At 43.7% G+C, this 22456-nt stretch overlaps 1 protein-coding gene across 1 annotated transcript in view; it reads right to left on the reverse strand.

Moving 5' to 3' along the window:
• Nucleotides 1–22147, reverse strand: part of LOC126412533 (venom carboxylesterase-6-like) — a 472566-nt gene extending 450419 nt beyond the window's left edge. The window contains exons 1-2 of the mRNA XM_050082175.1: nt 22055–22147; nt 5879–6013 (exon numbers count right to left, since the gene is read on the reverse strand). Of these exons, the coding sequence (XP_049938132.1) occupies nt 5879–6013; nt 22055–22117 (198 nt within the window). The 5' untranslated portion in view covers nt 22118–22147. The remainder of the gene's footprint in view (nt 1–5878; nt 6014–22054) is intronic.
• Between the last annotated feature and the right edge of the window lie 309 nt (nt 22148–22456).

The following is a 22456-nucleotide window of genomic DNA, read 5'->3' on the forward strand; positions in this document are numbered from 1 at the left end:
GTATACACCAGCGACCAACCATGGCCTAAGATTTGCAAAAGCCTCATATGCGTAGACGACCTTGTTTCAACAATCCAAGCAAATAAGTTTGAGGAGGCATCGCAAGAAAATATTTTGTAGCACGAGGATCACTCCAAAAGAAATGCACACTATTTTTGTAAAAATACAGTTTTCATTCTGCATGTGTGAAAGTTTTACAATGTATAGATACATCCTTGCCGCTTGTTTTCAAACTTAGTTCAACCTGTTCCCGTGAGTGGCGCCGTCACAGCATATCTTCAAGATGGCTGCTACACTTGACGTTCGTCAGAAGCAATGTGCTGTCATAGAATTCCTGTGCTGTGAAAACGAGACGGTGGGAAACATCCACAAAAGGTTGAAAAAGGTGTATGGAGATGCTGCTGTCGATCGCAGTACAGATAGTCGGTGGGCAAGCAGGTTACGCGATGAAAGCTGGCACGGCGATATTGAGGATTGTCTTCGCAGCGGCACACGTACTGCACACACTCCAGACAATGTGCAGAGAATTAACGAATTGGTGACTGCTGACAGACGCATCACAGTGAACGAATTGTCACGCTACGCTGGGATAGGGGAAGGAAGTGTTTGCAGAATACTCAAAGTGTTGGCGTTAAAAAAGGTTTGTGACAGGTGGGTTCCCAGGATGTTGACAGTGGCTCACAAAGAAACAAGAGAAACGGTATGCAGCGAACTTTTGGAACAGTACGAGAATGGTGGAGATGAATTTCTTGGAAGAATTGTGACAGGTGATGAAACATGGCTCCATCATTTTTGACCAGAGACGAAGAGGCAATCAATGGAGTGGCATCATGCAAATTCACCCAAGAAAAAAAAATTCAAAACCACACCTTCTGCCGGAAAAGTTATGGCTACTGTGGTTTTTGATTCCGAAGGACTCTTGCTTGCGGACATCATGCCAAGTGGAACCACCATAAATTCTGATGCATATGTGACAACACTTAAGAAACTTCAAGCTCGATTCAGTCGTATTCGACCACATCGGCAAAAGCAGGATGTTTTGCTGTTGCACGACAATGCACGGCCACATGTCAGTCAAAAACCATGTAAGCGATCACAAAACTCGGATGGACAACCCTGAAACAGCCGCCTTACAGTCCTGACCTGGCTCCATGTGATTATCATCTCTTTGGGAAACTGAAAGACTCTCTTCGTGGAACAAGGTTTGAAGATGATGGCTACCTAGTGCACGCTGCCAAACAGTGGCTCCAACAGGTTGGTCCAGAATTTTACCGTGCGGGTATACAGGCGCTGGTTCCAAGATGGCGTAAGGTAGTTGAGGTGATGGAAATTATGTGGAGTAATGAAAATATTGTTCCTAAAGGAAGTATCTACACACTGTAGAACTTTCACACATGTAGAATAAAAGGTGGATTAAAAAAAAATAGTGTGCATTTGTTTTGGAGTGACCCTCGTATATCACTAAGTTTAATGGTCAGAGCTTGATTTCTTAGAGCTTATAATAGCACACTAATGTGACCACCTGTCAAAAACCCGAAAAATCACAGACCGCTGTGTGTGAATTCCTAATGGACCAAACTGCTTAGGTCATCGTTCCCTAGACTTACACACTACTTAAACTAACTTATGTTAATCACAACACACACACACACGCCCTAGGGAGAACTCGAACCTCCGGCGGAAGTGACAGACCGCTGCAAGACGTGCATGAAGAGAGTCAATGAAGTTCTGGAAAGTACTGACAGGGATGTCGAGCCAAGTCGACTACAGTGCCGTGTCCAGTTGGAGGATCAGTGTCGTGAACAGCCGGATCGAGGTGGTCCCACGGATTCTCGACTGGGTTTAAATCCAGAGAGTTTGGTGACCAGAGGAGTACGCTAAACTCATCCTGGTGCTCTTCGAACTGTACATGTATACTGTGTGCAGTGTGACGCGATGCACTTCCTGCTGGTAGATGCCATATGGGGGACGGGGTGGGGAGGGGGGGGGGGGACATGGCTCCCAAGAATAGATGCACACTTGTGTCGATACACTGTCTTCCAGAATGACTAGATCACCCAGGGAACGCCACTAACATATTCCTCAGACCATAACGCATACAGGGTGTTTTCCTATAGACGTTTCGCACAATACATGCCAAGGATGGATCATAAAAAGTGCTTCATCTGAAAAAGCCACCTGTTGCCACACCGTGGACATCCGTATGCGGTAGTGGCGTGCAATTTCCAGCATTTGTCGCCGATGAACAGTAGTCAGCATGGGTGCATGTAACAGGTGTCTGCTGCGGAGGCCCCTAGGCACCAACGTTCTCAAGACGGTCGTTGAGGAGTGGTTGGTTCATCTGGACGGTTAGTTGCTCAACAGCTCCACGTTTCCCGAAAATCAATAATCCCGCCCATTTCAACGTCAAATAAATCGCTCGTCTTCCACATCACGACAACGACTGCGCTGTTTCGAGCGTCCCCTCGACGCACTTTATATACGCTCCACTGCTAGTGCTGCCACTTGCGGCCTGTGAGTGGTCATTGCATGTTGACTTCTAACATAGGCGGTGGTCACATTAATGTGACTCCACAGTGCAAATCTTTATGACTAACGCTGGTACACGAACTCACGAAGACTGACATTGTTTCCCTCTCTATAAGGTCAACCATGAGAGCAAATAAAGGCATTCTTTAAAATGAAATTTTTATTGCAGAAACACATTGCAAGTAATTTCATTTCTCTACATAGTCTCCGCCAACCTCTTTTCACTTGGTCCATCTCTAGTCAAGTTTCCAACACCGTCTTCTGAAGAACACTTGGACTCCTCCTACAGGAGCACCTTGATCTGGCACACATTGTGAAAATCACTTGAAGCTAGGTCAGGTCTGTATTCCAGGTCGAAGATTTTGAACGCAATGGATTGTTCTTTCAACTGAATGATGGCGGGTCTTATTCTGAAGCGAAATCACACCTTTTGAAAGTTTCCCACACCTCTCCGTTTTGATTTTGGGTTTCAGATCTAATACTAGCTCTCAGTACCTGTCACTAACCACCGTTTAACCTTTAATCATGTAATGAACCAGCCGCGGATCTTTAATATCCCGAACCACTGCCACCATCAACTTTCATGGAGAAGCTTGACTTTTGAAATTACATTCTGAAAGCAGATATGGAGGTTTTCGTTACATATTCTGTCGCTTACTCTATAATCTGCTTAACATACCCATGACTAACAACTCTTATTACGAGACTGGGAATGTCATCCTTCCTTTTAAAATCCCTTTAAATATGACTCCGACATTTCCATACGTTCCTGTTTGTGCTTGTACGTCAGTTGATGTGGTACCCAGAAAGTACAAACTTTACGATACTTACAAAATTCACGGAAAACTGCATGTGATGAAGTGTGACAAACGATCATCTGATGCGCTATGTCAGCAATTCTGGCACGACAAACATTTGCTCAGCTGTCTCGAAGTTACCGTCCGTTTTCTAAGTGGAGGTGTACCAGAACGCTCTTCGCAGCGGATACACCTCTAATTTTAAAGTGATTTGTCCACTGGTAAATTTTTAGTCCGCTAACACAGCTCTCATCAGCCTTCGTATTCATTCTGTGTATAATGTCCACAGCTTTAATCCTATCAGATTACAGAATACGAACAACTGACGCACATAACGAAATACCCTGAAATCTTTATAAATGAAGATACTCGCTGTACCGATGCACCTGACGCACGAGAACGACAGTAAGAGAAGATATGTAATTACTGAGACTTTGCTGTCAACCCGTGGAGCAGAAACATAAACTGCCCTCACTTACTGACTTGCCCTAATAGAACTTGTACAGAAACCAGACAGAATTTACAAGAGAGTCGTACGTACGACATGGAAGGGAGGCGGTGGTTGAGGAGGGAGTGAGACGCAGCTCCAGACTATCCTCAATGTTACTCAGTTAGTGTAATGAGCAACCAGTAAAGGAAACCAAGATAAACTTTGAGCCTAATTACATGTGGACTTAATCGAAAAGTTTACATTACAAATACATTTGTATTAACTTCATACTGAAATTAGTGGAGCTCTTAACCACATATGTAGAATTTTAACACAGACTACTTATTTGAAGGCTCGGGTATATTGGACCGTTATTGTATAGTTTCATCTTTGTCAGTTATCACTATTAAGTATGATAAAAACCTACTTATTGCAATTTCCTAAAATATATCTTCGGATGAACAAAAATTGTTGGTTGAATGTATCGCTAGTAAGGGGAATATACTTCACTTACTCTCCCTGTCATTTTGTATTACCTAACATTTTATGCCTACTTTTGCTATAATTAATTTCTTTTTCTGAGTCCGTAGTTCTCTTTTTCTGAAGGTTTATTTCCGAATCCCACGCGGACAATTATTTAGCTATTTTGTTTAGCTTGCACCACAGCGGTAAAACTCATGCAATGTGCTACAATGAGATGGAGAAAGTCACTGCATACCTACTGGTGTCGGGTCGGACCTTCTTTTTCCCGGCTTAGTGCAGCAATTCGACATACCGTGGACTCAACAAGTCCCTAGCAATCCCCTGCAGGAATATCGAGTCATGCTGCCTCTATAGGTGTCCATAATTATGAAAGTGTTGCCGGTGCAGGATGTTGCGCACGAACTGACCTCTCGATTATATCCCTTAAAACTTCAATGGGATTCACAGTGGGCTATCTGGATGACCAAACCAATCGCTCAAATTTTCCACATGTTCTTCATACCAGTCGCGAACAATTGTGGCCCTGTGACATGCCGCATTGTCATCCATAAAAATTCCATCGTTGTTTGGGAACATTAAGTCCATGAATGGTAGCAAATGATCTCCAAGTAGCCGAATATAGCCTAACCACTTCGAGTCAATGATCGGTTCAGTTGGACAAGAGCACCAAACTCATTCCACGTAAACATATCCCACACCATCATGGAACCACCCCCAGCTTGCACCGTGCCTTCTTGATACTTGGGTACAGGGCTTCGTGGGGCCTGCAGCTCTTACCGACGGAAACTGGAACTCATCTGACAAGCCGTGGTTTTCTTCTCGTCTAGAGTCCAATCCGTATTGTCACGAGCCCAGAAAGGGGCGATGTCGTCTGTTAGCAAAGGCCCTCAGACAGGTCGACGGCTGCCTTAGCCCATTAACGTTAAATTTTGCTCCACTGTGCTAACGAATACGTTCTTCGCACGTCCCACATTGATTGCTGCGACATTTCAACAGTGTTGCTTGTCTGTTAGCAGTGACAACTCTACTCAAATACCGCTTTTCTTTCTCGGTCTGTGAGTTGAGGCCGTCGGCCACTACGTTGTCCATGGTGAGAGCTAATACCTGAAATTTGGTATTCTCGGCGCACTTTAGACACTGTGCGTCTCGGAAAATTGAATTATCTAACGATTTCCGAGATGAAATGTCCCATGCATTTAGCTACAGTTACCATTCCGCGTTCAACGTTTGTAATCACGACGGAAACCTTTTTGTACGAATCACCTGAGTACAAATGACAGCTGACCTTTTATAGTTTGTGTACGGGATACTGTATACGTGCATACCGCCGTCTCATGACTTTTGTCATCTCAGTGTATACTGTTCCATTCCCTATTTCAGCTGTTCCACATTCGGTGATGCGAATGAATACACTCCCGGACAGTATGGTCTGGCGTTCCGATTCCTCAAAGTCACAGTTACCTAATAATTCTCCGTCTTGTTCTGTCGGGTACATGATGTAAGGCCAATGTCCCATACGAAGTGCAGGAAAATGATATGCCATCATGCCGAATATTCTTCCGGGAAAGCCAGAAACAAGACCCAGAGCATCTGGGTCTTACAGCTGACGCGCCGTTGTAGTGCAGATATTGCTACTCACCGCGAACCGCAGCTCCCCGATGGGCGGCTCAGCGAACGGAACGGCGATGAATCGGCGGTAGGTGGTCCCCAGAATGGTCTGCTGGAGTTCGCCTTCCAGTTCACCCTGCTCCACCGTAGCGTACACGTACTGCGCCTGGAAACGAATAAGCATTGCGTTTTACATGACTACCGCAATTGCAATCCGCTATCACACTGGTTAAATACCTGAGAGAAGTCCTTTAATAGCTTGCTTGATAGTGACCAATAAATGACGGTGGAAGCATGCAGTGTTTTAAGTAAAAATCCGTGTGAACTTATCAGGTAATGCAATACCTGACACTTTAGCGTGAAAAAACATTTATTGTGACGAAAAAGAATACAGACTACTCCGTGAAAAACAATTAAAGCATCACTTTTTCAAAACCACATAATTGTCTCCTGTTCCGACGTATAAGTTTGAAATATGGCTCAAAGGTGCCTAACACCTTCCTCCTTATGGTGAAAAGGCTTGGCGTTACGATATTCACCCTTGGCCTCGGTGACGCTTCAAATAGCGAGCTACCAGCACAGGCACATGCATAAAGAAAGGCCAGAGCAGTAAGGTGGGTTAATGATGCCGCACTGGCACCAAATTTCACCACAACTCTCCCAAACGCCGCTACGGACTTGTACGCATGAAAAGGTCGTCGCATCCTCTCTTTCTCACATTTTACCCCTTCTTTCGACGCCCCTATGAGTCAGAACCACGACATCCAGAACTGAAACCACGCTGTTTTCTTATAGGTGGCGAGGAAAACATCTCAAACAAGCCACCGATCAAAATCGACTCGAAAAGGCCTCAGAAGGAAGGTATGAAGGGCATCAATGAAACCATCTCATCAGTTGTGGCGTTGGTTCCCATACATTTTGAGATCGAAAACAACAGTTCGAGATGTAAGATTTTTGAAATTTTTGAAAACATAGTCAGCGATCTTAAAAGTAGTTAAAATTAAAATTTAAAAGTCTTGATCGCAGTCTGAGCAGTTACACGAGCGTAGAGGGTCGATGGAACTCATCCAGCAGTGTCCATCCATCACTCAGGAGTCTGAAGATGACTCTTTCATAGAGTCGAAACCGGTCACTCACTCCAATAAAAAAATAATTTAACAAGATTGCGATCAAGACTGTTTTAAATTTTCATTTTAGTTCACAATGTGATAATCATCAGGACGACGTTCTTGACAGCCTTTGACACTGTTGACATCCGCCTCCCCCCCTCCAATCCCTCCCCCCCCCCCCCCCCCCCCCCCCCCCGCCGCCCCGGACAACTCAATACTTGTCTAAGGGCATCGTGGGCCAGCAACTACACTGAATGTGGTCACACCTCTTTGGAGTGCAGTTCGACCGCAATTTCTGCTCTGGTGTACAGGGCGCAACCACTAGGGACCGTCCAAAACCGCTCGATGAAATTCGTACGTGTTCTGAAGCAGCAAAGTGTACTTTGCTTTTTCAGCCCTTCTGTTTCGTGCCCTCTTGTGACATTATCCAAGAGAATGCGACAGTGACAGATGCAAGAATAAAATGCCGAAGAGCTTCCAGTCCGGCAACACCCGTCCACGTTTTTTGAGCACTTTAAGACTGTACCTACCTCTACAGAGACAACCAATGATGAAAGGCCTAGGTCCTGCAGGCAGGCTACGCTGCTGCCCTTGCGCCTGCTAGTATGCATGTTGAATAGCAAGGGTATCAAGGGGTTGCGTATATCCGAGCTATATTCACGCGTATGTCAACGTCGCACTCTTCCGTTAGCAATCCGCAGGAGGGTACGGAACAGCAGGCCCGAAAAAGCATAAACAGCCTTTGCTGCTTCGCATTATCTTGAAATTTCGTCGAATGGCTTTTAACGACCCCTAGTAGTAACATCCTGTACAGCAGACCAAAAATTGTGGTCGCATCGCACTTCAGAGGTGTGTGATCACATTCAGTGGGGAAAATAGGGAAGAGTGGGGGAGGGGGTGGTGACGACCTTCCCATTGTGTGGCACATCCGCGATGCTGCTGAGCAGAATGGTAGTGAAATTTGGTTCCATTAACCCATAATTTAGACTTGACACGAACTTCTGTGCACTGGCCTTTTTTTCCACGTATGTCAGCACATTGGTGTCTGAGTGTCGCCAAGACCGAGCATGACTTCTCAGGACGCCATGCTTTTGTACCATTGGAGAGGAAAGTGGTAGGCATCTTTGAGCTAAATTTCAAATTTTTGCACAGCAATGGGAGACAACTACGGTGTTTTGAAAAAGTGAACTTTTAACTGCGTTGCGCAATATAGAACGACAAAAGAATACCTTCTTCAAAAACAGAGGGAACGGCTACTTGCAAATTGTACAGAAGCCAGGCTACAGTTATAAGAGCCGATGTACTTGAAAGGAGCGCAGTAACTGAGCGGGTGAATAGGATCTGTAGCCTAACCTTGATGTTAATCAACATGTACAGTGAGCAAGTTGTAAAGTAAATCTAGGAGAAATTTGGAACAGAAACTGAAATTCGAATAGAAGGAATTAAAACTTTGAGGTTTACCGATGACTTTGCAGTTCTGTCAGGGACGGCTGAGGCCTCAGAAGAGCAATTGAACGGAACAAATAGTGTCTTGAATAGATGTTACAAGACGAATATCAGCAAAAGTAAAACAACGGTAAAGGTAAGAAGTCGAATTAAATCAAAAAAGTAACTGATGAAGGCCAGTCCAGTAATAGCAAGGAAAATATTTCCGAAAACAAGGAATTCGTCAATATCGAATTTAAATTTAAATATGATGAAATCTTCAGTAGAACGAAAAACCAGTCCAAAGTTGCAAATTTTACTTTTTTCTATTCGCTCGATGCCTAGTTTCGGGCTGAGACCCGTTTTCAAATCATCCTACAGGGCAGAAAACTAAATTTAAGCTCATTTGTAATACAGGTATTACCTATTTTTAAGCATATGCCAAAAATTCAGAACATATCGTTCCAAGACATACGTAACATAGTCAAAAACGATACGTTCTCCGTTTTTGGCACATGCTTAAAAAACTGGTAATATCTGTATTAAAAATGAACTTAAATTTGGTTTTCTGTCCTGTAGGATGATTTGAAAATGGGTCTCGGCCCGAAACTAGGCATCGAGTGAATAAAAAAAAGTAAAATTTGCAACTTTGGACTGGTTTTTCGTTGTAGTGATTAACAGAAGTTACTAACCCACAGGTACTCCAGCATACTGGAAGTTCGTACGGAAATCTTTCCTGGAGGCGTTGTCTGGAGCGTAACCTTTTACAGAAGAGAACGTGGACAAAAAGTAGTTCAGACAAGAAGAGGATAGACGCTTTTGAAGTTTGGAGATACAGAAGAAAGCTGAAATTTATAAGAGTAGAAGAAGAAACTAATGTCGAGGTACTAAGTCGAACTGAGAAAAAAAGAAATTTATGGCACAACCAGGTTAAAAGATGGGATCGATTGATAGGACACATGCTGAGTGATGGAGGAATAGTCCATTTGGTAGCGGAAGAAAGTGTGTGAGATGAAAATTGTAGAGGGAGACGAAGGTTCGCATACAGTACGCAGGTTCAAATGGCTCTAGGCTCCAGTAATTATGCGGAGATGAAGAGACTTAGACAGGATAGATTAGTGCGGAGAGCTGCATAAAACCAATCTTCAACGAAAGACCACGGCAACTATCCACTGGTATCATTCCATGTATCTACTTCACATCTAATATAAACGTAAATCGCTAAATGCGGCCCCCAAAAGACACATAAAATGAAATATGAGTAACATACAATACAAACGAAGTGAATCGTGGTATGAACTATCTGTAGCTGAGTCACAGACCAAGAATTCGATGAAGGAGATGTGGCCCATGTAAATGAAAACAAGCATTTAAATAAAAGACTAGATATTGTGTAGTAAAGCATCGCCTTTTATTCACTGCATTATCAATAAATCTATAGAGTATCAATGGGGAGATGCTGGAGAAGGATATATCACGGAAGTCTAATTGTGAGAAAATCAAAATCCAGACAGAGATTCATTCGAAGAATCGAAAGTATAATTCATTCACGAACTGAAGGGAACGGCAACTCTCGGCATATCGCTGTTGTCAGGGAAAGAATGGGAACAGAAGGAATCGGTAGTGTGCTTTGCAGGCAGACATTCTGGTAATCGCTTGTAGTCGCTTACGGAAACCAATCAAACCTTCACATTAGGTAGGGTGTCGAGATAAAGCAGTGTCATCTCCAAGTACGATAAGATAAAAGAAAGAATTCGACGTAGCAGACATAGATACTTCAGTAATGGTCAGAGATAGAGAATTGAATGACCTAACGACAAACAAGTAATTGAGACACCTTCAACGTTACTAAAATCATTGTGGTAGCTAGATGACCATTTGATTTGTTATCCATTATCTGTGAGATAGACATGTCATCGCCATATCACATAAGAAAATTCAAGCCAATAACAAATGTAAGTACTTTTTAATATCTCATTCTTTTAAATTACTGACTGGAGTAATAGACAGCGGAATACCTTTAAAAAAACTAAGAGTAACTGAACGAATATACTTACGGCATCATAAAAACTATGGGTAGAATGAAGTGTGGCGTTTATTAATAAACGGAAGAAAAACTAAAATCAAAGATGATTTTATAGCATCCGTGGACCTAGTGAAACCCAACACGATGAATCAAATCCTAAAAAGAATCACGGTTAAGTGCAGAGATCATCTACGATATCAACAGGTACCAAACTGGTGTTATTATAGTGGACGAGCCCGTAGAATAACTTTCTGTAAAACTACAGCGATAGTATGGCAGCTTCTAACCATTTCCTTTTATTTTTTATGCTTCAGGGAGAAGAGAAAAAAATGCAGAGAATGGTATTCGGGCTGAGCTTTTTGAATCAAATCCACATTAAAACAGTGATCTTTTTCCTCGGTCAGGAATCGACGACCGCTTGGTTCAGTAGCGGAACAATGAAAAGAGGCTGAGGGCAGAGAGAACAATAAATCTCGATCAAATGTGAAATGAGCATTCTTATCCGTCGTCAAGTAATCTGGACACCAGAAGTACTGATGGATCCGACAGTGTGGCCATTCTGGTACAGAAACAGTAGAGTAACTTGTCTCACTCCTAAAACGGACTGATGTGAACGGATGAAGATAGTCGTGAGGCAAGGCAACACACTAGTAAACTATACTTTCAGGATAAATAGTAAAAAAATCAAACGATAAATAAGGTAAAACAGCTGATTTTAAGGTATAGAATTAATAATAGTAGCCTACATATCACTAGTGGTTACTGATGTAATGGATTCAAGTAACAAGTGAGTCTTCTGTGGCATTTTCAGTAGCATTAGTAGAGGTAGTAATCGTAGTAGTAGTATAAGTGGCTTTAGTCGTTACTTCCGTAATAGTAGCGACAGTAATAGTTGCCAAAACTTAATGTAAAATAGGTACAAACGGATATCTCAGAAAGAAAAGTTGTGGCTGTTTTTCTGTGAAAGGAAAAGTGACCTCCTTGTGGAAATAGAAAGCGAAAGTCGTAGGAACAGGGAAATGTAGGGAAGAATTAAGCTGTGTCCAATTTACAAAAAACCAACACAGAATTTGCCCCATGTGATTTAGGGAAAACACGGAAAACGTAAATCTGGATGACTGGCCGGAGATTTGAACAGAGTCGAAAGTGAGTCCAGTATATTAACACTGCACTACCTAACGGAAAATAAAGCGATACAGAACTGTATGTAGAGGATGTTCGGAAATTCCCGTTACAAACTTCTAGGACTTGTAGAGGGGAGTAAGTAGGAATATTTTGAATGGGAATGGATTTCCGGAAACCTACCGTTTCCGTGCTACAGCCATTTGAAAAGATGTTTGCTAGGTAGGTTTGAAACAGGGTTCAGTATGCTTTTGCGGAAACCCTACGCGATCCTCCTGAATGGTGAAGTCGCCTTTGTCAAGATCGTTATCCAAGATGACTGATTCCACTGCATACTCTTTTCGCCACAATTACCTACCGGCTTCAAGAAAGGGTACCTTCGCCGTCAGCAGCGGTGACTGTGGTGCTGCAAATAGACGCCGCGCACCCAAATTGGAAGAGGTCGTACTGTATTACGTTGAAGAAAGCTCATCATCAAGCACACGATCAATTTCTTTGGCTATCAGTGAGTGGCATTGTAAAACAAATGACGTACTAGGCCACGCCTAATCAGCTACTTGTAAAAGTGGTCTCATTACCAACATGTTTTCAAATGGCTGTAGCATGGAAACGGTAGATTTAAGGACATGGGTTCCAATTCAAGATATTTACCCACTTCCCTCTACAAGTCTCAGCAGTTTGTAACGGGAAATTCCGAACATCCTACACATTAACGTGAAGACAGTAAAATGTTGGAAATACAATGCATTGAATATGAAAAAATATTGCATATTCAGGTTTAAATTTAGCACACAATTAATCACATTAAAATGAAAATGTTATATTAAACAATTAAATATGTTGAATTGCAATGGTGCATTATTCTTTTGAGGAATCGTACTTCATTGAATGAATAGTAGTAAATACAAAGCAAACATATACAAATGCCAAGCATCTTGGACAACGTACGGTTTCTGGATAAGAAAGGGAAAAACTAAATAGACCCACTGAATAGAGTGAATGGCTTAGCATACTGGCGGAAGTGGAGGAATTCCACATCAAAAAAACTGCGCTACTTTGCTGCGTCAACGTTCCGCCTCTCGCACCAGAAGACTTTGCAGAGAAGTCACTCCAAGCTGATGCAAGAAGCCACAGTTCAGAACGAGTTAAATGTCTTTCGCGTAAGACACTGCAAGCTGATTGTGCTGACACTGTACAAACCGTTACTGAAACATAAGATTTGGTACGCAGGGTGTCCACAACTGAAACGCATGATAATTAATTCAGAGAGATCTGATTCAGTTGTACTAACATTTCTTTGTACCACAAAGTGTGCTGGAAGAACTGAGGCAGATCTCTCTAAATTAATTCAAATAATTCTAAGCACTATGGGACTTAACATCTGAGGTCATCATTCCCCTAGACTTGGAACTACTTAAACCTAAATAACCTAATGATATCACACACATCCATGCCCGAGGCAAGATTCCAACCTCCGACCGTAGCAGCAGCGCGGTTCCGGACTGAAGCGCCTAGAACCGCTCAGCTACAACGGCCGGCTCTAAATTAATTATAGTTTCTAAAAAGCTAAGTTACTACACAGCCAGAGATATGGACCCACTGACACGACGGGGAGGCTAGTTGCACAACGATTATACCTCGCGCTTCAATCCTGTTTTGACTTCAAGGGCAAAAGCCCCTGCTTTTCAAAAAGAATTACAGGCCAGTTTTGCATATACACTGACGGAAAAGATTCGCAACACCAAGAAGGGGCTGTGCGACGCAAACAAAAGCTGGTGGGCGAGCAGACCAGGTTTGTTTTAAATACACTCTGCAACGGTCGTGAGCGTTAGTTACCTTTGAAACTGGACGTGGTGAAGTAACCTTATTCAAGAATGCCTTTAATATGACAAAGACGTAGAAGTAAATATCCTCGGAGCACTAAATCAACTTAAATCGTCCAGACTGTATAGCAATTAGGTTCCTTTCAGAGTATGCTGATGCATTAGGTCCATACTTAACAATCATGTACAACCGTTCGCCCGACGAAAGATCTGTACCCAAAGACTGGAAAGTTGCACAGGTCACACCGATATTCAAGAAAGGCAGGAGGAGTAATTCACTTAATTACAGGCCCATATCATTAACGTCGATATGCAGCGGGATTTTGGAACATATATTGTGTTTGAAAATTATGAATTACCTCGAAGAAAACAGTCTATTGACCAACAGTCATCATGCGTTTAGGAAACATCGTTGTCGTGAAACGCAACTTTCTCTTTATTCGCATGAAGTGTTGAGTGCTGTTGACAATGGATTCCAGATCGATTCCGTATTTCTGGATTTCCGGAAGGCTTTTGACGCGGTACCATACAAGCGGCTTGTAGTGAAATTGCGTGCTTATGGAATATCGTCTCAGTTATGTGATTTCCTGTCACAGAGGTCACAATTCGTAGTAATTGACGGAAAGTCATCGAGTAAAACAGAAGTGATTTCTGGCGTTCCCCAAGGTAGTGTTATAGGCACTTTGTTCTTCCTTATCTATATAAACGATTTGGGAGACAATCTGAGCAACCTTCATAGACTTTTTGCAGATGACGCTGTCATTTTTCGACTAATGAAGTCATCAGAAGGTCAAAACAAATTTCAAAACGATTTAGAAAAGATACATGAATGGTGCGATAATTGGCAGTTGAACCTAAACAACGAAAGTGTGAAGTCATACACACGAGTGCTAAAAGGAATTCGTTAAACTTCGGTTACACGATAAATCAGTCAAATCTAAAGGCCGTAGATTCAACCAAATACCTATGAATTACAATTATGAACAACTTAAATTGGAAGGAATACATAGAAAATGTTGTGGGGAAGAGTAACCAAAGATTGCGTTTTATTGGCAGGACAGTTAGAAAATGTATCAGCTCTACTAAGGAGACTGCCTACACTACGCTTATCCGCCCTCTTTGGGAATACTGCTGCGCGGTGTGGGAACCGTCCCAGATAGGAGTGACAGATTACATCGAAAAAGGTCAAAGAAGGACAGCACGTTTTGTATTATCACGAAATATGGGAGAGAGTGTCACTGAAATGATACAGAATTTGGGCTGGACATAATTAAAAGAAAGGCGTATTTCGTTGCGACGGAATCTTTTCATGGAATTCCAATCACCAACTTTCTCCTCTGAATGCGAAAATATTATTGACACCGACCTCATAGGTTGAAACGATCAGCACCATAAAATAAGGGAAATCAGAGCTCGTACGGAAAGATACAGGTGTTCGTTCTTTCCGCGCTCTATACAAGATTGGAATAACAGAGAATTGTGAAGGTGGTTCGATGAACTCTCTGCCAGGCACTTAAATGTGATTTGCAGAGTATCCATGTAGATGTAGATGTAGATGTAGAAGACGCCATTCCCAGCACCTCACTGAGTTTGAACGAAGTGGTATAATAGGGCTACGAGAAGCTGGATGTTCCTTCTGCGATACTGCAGAAAGACTTGGCAGGAATGTAGTCACTGTGCATGATTGCTGGCAGCGGTGGCCACGAGAATGTACGGACGCAAGAACATCGGGCTCCGGATGCTCACGTGGAACTACACAGAGGGAAGGCTATCGTGTTCCTCGAATGGCTCTGGCCCATAGTACTATATCTGCAGCAGTAATTTGAGCAGCACTTGGTACCACAGTGACACAACGAACTGTTAACAAATCGGTTATTTCAAGGACAGCTCCGAGCCAGACTACCTGTAGCGTGCATTCCACCGACCACAAATAATCGCCATTTGTGACTTGGGTGGTGTCAAGCGAGAACTCATTGGCAGGCAGGTGGAGGTCTGTTCTGTTTTCCGATGAGAATTGGTTGTGCCTTGGTGCCATTGATGGCCGTGTGTTGTTTGGATGGAGACCAGTTGAGAGTCTGCAACAAACATGTCTGCGGGCCAGAAACACTGGACTTTCATCTGGAGTTATGGTCTGAGGTGCGATTTCGTATGACAGGAGGGGCACTCTCGTAGTTATCCCACGCAGCCTGGCAGCAAATTTTTACGTAAATCTGGTGATTCGGCTTGTTGTGCTGCCATTCATGAACAGTATTCCAGGGGGAATTTTTCAACACGATAACGCTTGTCCGCACACCACAAAAAAATGGTTCAAATGGCTCTGAGCACTATGGGACTCAACTGCTGAGGTCATTAGTCCCCTAGAACTTAGAACTAGTTAAACCTAACTAACCTAAGGACATCACACACATCCATGCCCGAGGCAGGATTCGAACCTGCGACCGTAGCGGTCTCGCGGTTCCAGACTGCAGCGCCAGAACCGCGCGGCCACTTCGGCCGGCCGCACACCACAGTTTTTACCCAACATGTTCTACAGAGTGCCATCATGTTGCTTTGGCCTGCACGATTACCAGCTCTGTCTCCAATCGAGCACGTATGGGACATCATCGCACGACAACTCCAGCATCATCGACAACCAGCATTAACCATCCCTATATTGACCGACCAAGTGCAAGCGGCATGGATCTCCATCCCACAATCTGACATCCGGCACCTGTACAATACAGTGCACGTACGTTTGCATGCTTGCACACAGCATCCTAGCGGTTACCCCACTTATTGATGTACCAGCATTTCACATTTGCAAATGGCTCACCTCGCCCTTACATTAACCTGCGATCTTTTAATGTTAATCACTTAAATCCTAGGCAAATGTATTATCTAAATCTCATTACTCTTAATTAAGCGTATTGTGGTTTTGTAATTTTTCTCCGTCAGCGTATATCGCCGATTTTGGACGGGCATTATCGGCCACCACCAAGAGAAGGTTACGAGGGGAGGTCTACGCCAGCCTATGAATTTCGTCCAAATTTATGCTATACGCTGGGCTTGAGCAGAAATGAAAGTGACAGAATTTGGAGATCCAAATGGTCAAGCGTTTACAAAAAAGTTTTTGGCGCGGATTGGGCGATGTTTGAACCATTGATGTCACTTCCCATGCAGCTGTTGGCGTAGCTGAAAAAGTATAGAACGATAATCCGAGCATCAAGGGGTAGAGCCCCTATGTGGAAACTTCTTTTCATTGTCAGTTTTTAAGTTACTTGTACAGCAAATACAAGACTGAGACTCAGATAAGCACGACATGACCATCTGTCTATCAATATCAGATTATCACTAGATAACTATATTTTTCAGACGCATCACACTTTCATATTCTGATAACTAACAAGATATGTAGTTGATAATATCAATGTCTCAAGTGCGCCAGTAATTATTTAGTAAATTATTTTCTTCGTTTTCGTCAGATCTAGTTCTAGCTTTCTTAGATTAAAAAACTCGTTACAGAAACAACGGCGTATTGCTTTGTTGCGCAATTTCTACGCACGGGAGAAATTGTCTTCATGGTTGGCACTTTTTATCTACTGCAGTTACTTCGTTGCATCTTTAACCTTCAAAAGAGAAACAGTTGTTAGTTCGAAAAAGTGAACGGTTGGGGGAACAAGGAATTGTAGAGTTACAGTCTTCATCTCACGCAGGATACTTTTGAGTTACTTGCATAAGGGCTGGTCACGTGGATTGCCTTGCGGACTGGCCAGTAACATTGCAAATGGTTCAAATGGCTCTGAGCACTATGGGACTTAACTGCTTTGGTCATCAGTCCCCTAGAACTTAGAACTAATTAAACCTAACTAACCTAAGGACATCACACACATCCATGCCCGAGGCAGGCTTCGAACCTGCGACCGTAGCGGACGCGCGGCTCCAGACTGTAGCGCCTAGAACCGCTCGACCACTAGGGCCGGTGGTAACATTCCAGCCACGTATAGGTTCACATTCGCGCTTTGAACAACAAATGCAACACGGTTTGTGAGTCACACATATAACCGACAAACGACAGTAATAGATATATTTGGTTTCTGTCCTTTAGGACATGTCCGCAGGAACAGACATCATTTTGGTCCAGCAACCAGAATGAATTAAGGCACAAACTAATTGTAGGCATTGGCTGCCAGAAGGCATTGATTTAAATCAGTTGGGAAGGTTGAAAATTTCTGCCGGACCGAAATTTGTACCCGGATCTTCTGTTTAAGAGCCATATGCGGTGACCACTGAGCCATCTGGACACAGTGGACATCGCAACTGCACGGACTACTTTAGCGCATCTCTCGTAAGACCCAAATTCCCAACCTATCCACACACTACTGAAGTAGTGCTCTTTGCCCATTATCCTCATTACTCGCGGCATATTGCCGACTCCTGTAAGAGTTTGAGCCTGGTGTGCATGCGCACGAAAGAGATCATTGAACGTCCTCGCCTTTATTATATATATGTGGTGTCTGTTCTTTCGGACATGGGAAATGGATCCTTGCACATGCGACAACAACTGAGTCTGGATGGCGCAGTGATCAGGGCATCTGCTTAGTAAGCGGCAAACCCAGGTTCGAATCCCAGTCCGACACAAATGTTCAACCTTCCTCATTGATTTAAATCCATGTCTGCTCGCTACCAATGTCTATAATTCTGTTGTGTCTTCAACCAGGTAACTTGAATAAGGAAAGCCTGGAAGGAAAAGACCCTTCAGTAGTAAAACTATGGGGACTCCAGGCCACTGTAGCGCCTCTCCTGGATTCGTGACCATATGGGCTGGACCCTAGACAACGAGAAAACCATTGCCTGGTCAGACGAGTACGGATTTCAGTTGGTAAGAGCTGTTGGTAGGGTACGAGTGTGGCGCAGACCCCACGAAGACATTAACCTTGTTTTCAACAAGGCAAGTGCAAGCTGTAGTGGCTCCATAATGGTGTGGGCTGTGTTCACCCTGAATGGACTGGATCCTCTGGTCCAACTGAACCGATCGTTAACTGGCAGTGGTTATGTACAGCTACTTGGAGACCATTTGTTCCCAAACAACGATGGCATTATTACAGATGACAATGCGCCATGTCACCGGACCATAATTGTTCGCGATTGGTTTGAAGAACATTCTGGACAATTCAGGTGAATGATTTGGCCAGCTAGATCGCCCGACATGAATCCTATCGAACCTTTACGGGGCGTAATCGAGGGGTCAGTCCGTGCACAAAATCCTGCACCAGCAACACTTTCGTAATTATGGACAGCTATAGAGGCAGCATGGTTCGATATTCCTGCAGGGGTTTTCTAAGAACTTACTGAGTCCACGGTATGTCGAGTTGCTGCACTACGTCGGGAAAAAGGAGCTCCGACACGATATTGGGAGGTATCCCCTGATTTTTCTCACCTCGTTGTATGTCTGAGTCCTGTTCAAATTTAATGATAAATCTTCGATTTTTTCAAGTCTCTACTGTTCCGATGCATTGGAACTCCCGCGCGCGCCTCTGCCGCTGGCACTTCTGGTGGTGCGACTATCGCGCGTCCTAAATGGTGCCGTCTGCCTTCTGCCGCGGAGTGACGTCACGAGTTATCCTACAGCCACCAGTTGGAAACCTGCAGCGACCATCGGCGGAATCCTCCCTCCCCTCCCCCCCCCCACCCCTCCTCCCAATGGAGCCCTAATTGGACATATTTGTTTTCAGGGGCTCAGCACCATCAGTGGTGTCGTCTACCATCGGGTGATCTTATGTGCTAGAAGTCGCCTGCTCCGGTCTGTGAACCGTGATGTACCTCGCTGCAGGACTGCTGGGTAGCTTCATTTATTATCCAGAAACACTTCGTTCGTGATTCAGGAAACAGTTGGTATGGCTGGTCAAAGACAAGTTGGCAGTCTCATGTTTATGACTGTGCTGTCTCCAATCTTATCGGTTGCTGTATTTCATCGGAGTTCAATTTGAGGACAAGATATAAATTTTATTGACTATGTTCATAAATGTGAATGGTTTTTTTTTTGTGCAAAGGTTTTTTTTTAAATTGAGGCTTAACGTCATTCATGTTACAGCAGTATTTTTCTGTAAGTGGATAATCACAGATTTATAAATTTGTGTAACAACCTTGGTTTGAAACTTCCTGGCAGATTAAAACTGTGTGCCGGTCCGAGACTCGAACTCGGGACCTTCGCCTTTTGCGGGCAACTGCTCTACCAACTGAGCTACCCAAGCACGACTCACGCTCCGTCCTCAGAGCTCTACTTCCGCCAGTACCTCGTCTCCTACCTTCCAAACTTCACAGAAGCTCTCCTGCGAACCTTGCAGGACTAGCACTCCTGGAAAACCTTGTTTTACCATCGTGTCTTTCACAAATTATTGTTGTTACATTTTGTAATTGATGAGGAAGTTAATGAAATACATCCATTTTACTGTTTTAAAATTATCCACTACTGTTTTTTAAATAACGAGACACACAGAAGCAATGGTATGTAACACGCCATGATAAGAGGACGTGTAGAAGAGAGGAACCGTAATAAGTGTTTTAAATGGCAGAGAAGTGGCATGCACGTGGGTCCAACAGCGCCCTCTTTTGTGTGACCGGACACGTCAGCGTTATGCAACCCTCAGTCGGTGCGGAGGCGTCATAAGAAGTGGAATCCTGTAACTAAGTACCACCATGGCTCGCCGACATCACGGGGTGGAGTATCGGCATGTGAGTGCGTTCGAGCGGGACAGAATGATTTTTCACTGGGAAGCGGGTCCCATTCTGTGGCATTGCGGCCTGTACAGGACACGCTGCTCCAACAGTGAGGCGTATGTGGAACCAGTGGAGAAGAGAGCACCGACCGGGCACTGGACGACACAGCACGAGATGAACGTCATCTTCTTCGCTTGGCCGTAACGGACAGAACAGCTTCGTCCCTACATTTGGCGCGACATTGAAGCACTGCAACGGGTGTGGACACGTCTGGCTCGATGCCGTCTTCTGAGAGCTGGACTGGTGGCACGCATGTCACTGCGTTGGTTTCCATCGACCAGAACCCACCAACGCCGCAGAGACTAATGTACACGTGAACGCCGGAACTGGCGTGCTAATGCGTTCTCGGACGAGTCCCACTTCAGTTTGTCCTACAATGATGGCCTCATACGCCTTCGACGCCGTTGTGGTGAACGCAATCGGGCGGACCGTATTGTTGAGCGGCATAGCGGACAAACGCCAAATGTGATGGTATGGGGCGCCATTGCCTATAACAAGAGATCCCACCTCCCACGTCTGGAGAGAAATCTGGATACAGCCACTTCAGGGAGGTTTTACAGCTCGAGGCACTGTCCTTTCTACAGGTCGTTCCATATGCCAGATTTCAGCAGGAGAAGGCCCGTCCCCATGTAGCGAGGAATGTGCAAGCCTTCTTCGAAGAGCGACGGGTACCACTGCTTCCCTGGCCTGCCCGTTCGCCTGAAATGTCACCCCTCCAGCATATCTGGGATATGGTCGGTCGGCAACTTGTTCGTTCTGGTCCTCTTGCAGCTACAGTTGAAGCTTTGTGGTCGCGCCTAGAAACCGTGTGGCAAAGTATTCCCCAACATCATATCCTGATGCTCTCTGGTACAATGCCACGACGTCTAGCGACTCTGATTGAAGCGTATGGTGCCGCTAGTCCGTACTGAATTACCAGAGTCACTTGCACGTACAGGTCTGTAAATCTTATCATTTGTGTAGTGTCATGTCCCTAATCAGTGGAATAAATTTTATTGTGATCAGATCTCTCGATCTTGGTGTTTCACTTTCTCCAAAGAGTAGTGCATTTAAATTGAGCGAGAGTTTTGGAAATACAATTTTAATGTGTTTTGAAAAAAAAGTATCACACTCACTTCAACCTAGCCCTCCATTCACTTACTCCTTAACACAAATGTTTCATAATCTGTCCTTTTAGCTAGAGGACTGGTACTATTTTCGTTTCTATAGTTGCACTGTATGCAGAAAGGACAAAATTTTAATCCTCTGACAACACAAATGTACGATATATCAGAAACAATAAATGATCCAAATAAGACCCTGTGTTATATCACACCTGATCACTTTAAAGTCTGGGAACCACGGCAGTGCGATCATCATGAAACTGGTGCATTCTACTTTCTATCGCACATCTACCTTTAAAGCTACAAACTTGCCGTGTTCACTATTCCAATAACATTCCATCCTTTATATGAGAATATTGTGGTTGAAACATTCAAAAGCCTTAGATGAGTCTTAAAATATTGCGAATAATAACAGATCCAGGTTTATTGATTCTGCTTCATTATCCCTAAGCTAAAAAGATCTCGATGACTGTTCCATCTACAAAGGTACAGCAATGTCTTTGGATGACAGAAAAACAGATATAAATTATGAAATAATGGAAGAATTGCAGTCTGATTTTTTTGCCTCCATTGCACGTGTCTCGTTATATGCGTATGGACAGAACCATAATTTGTACCAATACAGGGCCATTCTGCACATTCCATGACATATCCCTCCGCCCATATGCTCTCAAAGACTTTCGTACGACCATTTCTAAAAACTATGAAAGAAAAAAACTCGTACATGCCTGTTTTTGTGGCCTTATGAGCGTGCTTATTATTTTACCGTCAGTTGTGTGTCAGTCCCGCCATGGACTCAAAATCATTCCAAAAAATATTTTGTATGTTGCGTTGAGTACTCACATTACAGGATGCAGCAAGTGCCAAGACGAAAATGGCACCAAATGACAAGCAGAAACCGTCCATTTTGCGTGAAATGTTTCTAATGGTGGGAAACTTCAGACTGCGCTGACAAGGAAGATTTCTCAAGCCCTTTATAACTGAAAGTCAACCTCATAAGAGCGCCGCGTTCTAACGATATCTGACACTTGAAGCTGATTCAGTGAAATAATGTTGCTTGGTGATCAAAGAAGAGATAGGAACGAGTGCTATCCTTTTTGACGCCACCGTATATGTATGGTCGTTACATAAAGGTACCAGGATAAGAAAATGTTATCTCGGTTTATTTATCTCGTGCTCACACAAGTTCACTCTTGACCCGGGTGAGATCGTATCTACACTAATGGCCATTAAAACTGCTACACC

The sequence above is a fragment of the Schistocerca serialis genome, chromosome 7 (assembly GCF_023864345.2).
Source record: "Schistocerca serialis cubense isolate TAMUIC-IGC-003099 chromosome 7, iqSchSeri2.2, whole genome shotgun sequence".
Lineage (NCBI taxonomy): Eukaryota > Metazoa > Arthropoda > Insecta > Orthoptera > Acrididae > Schistocerca > Schistocerca serialis.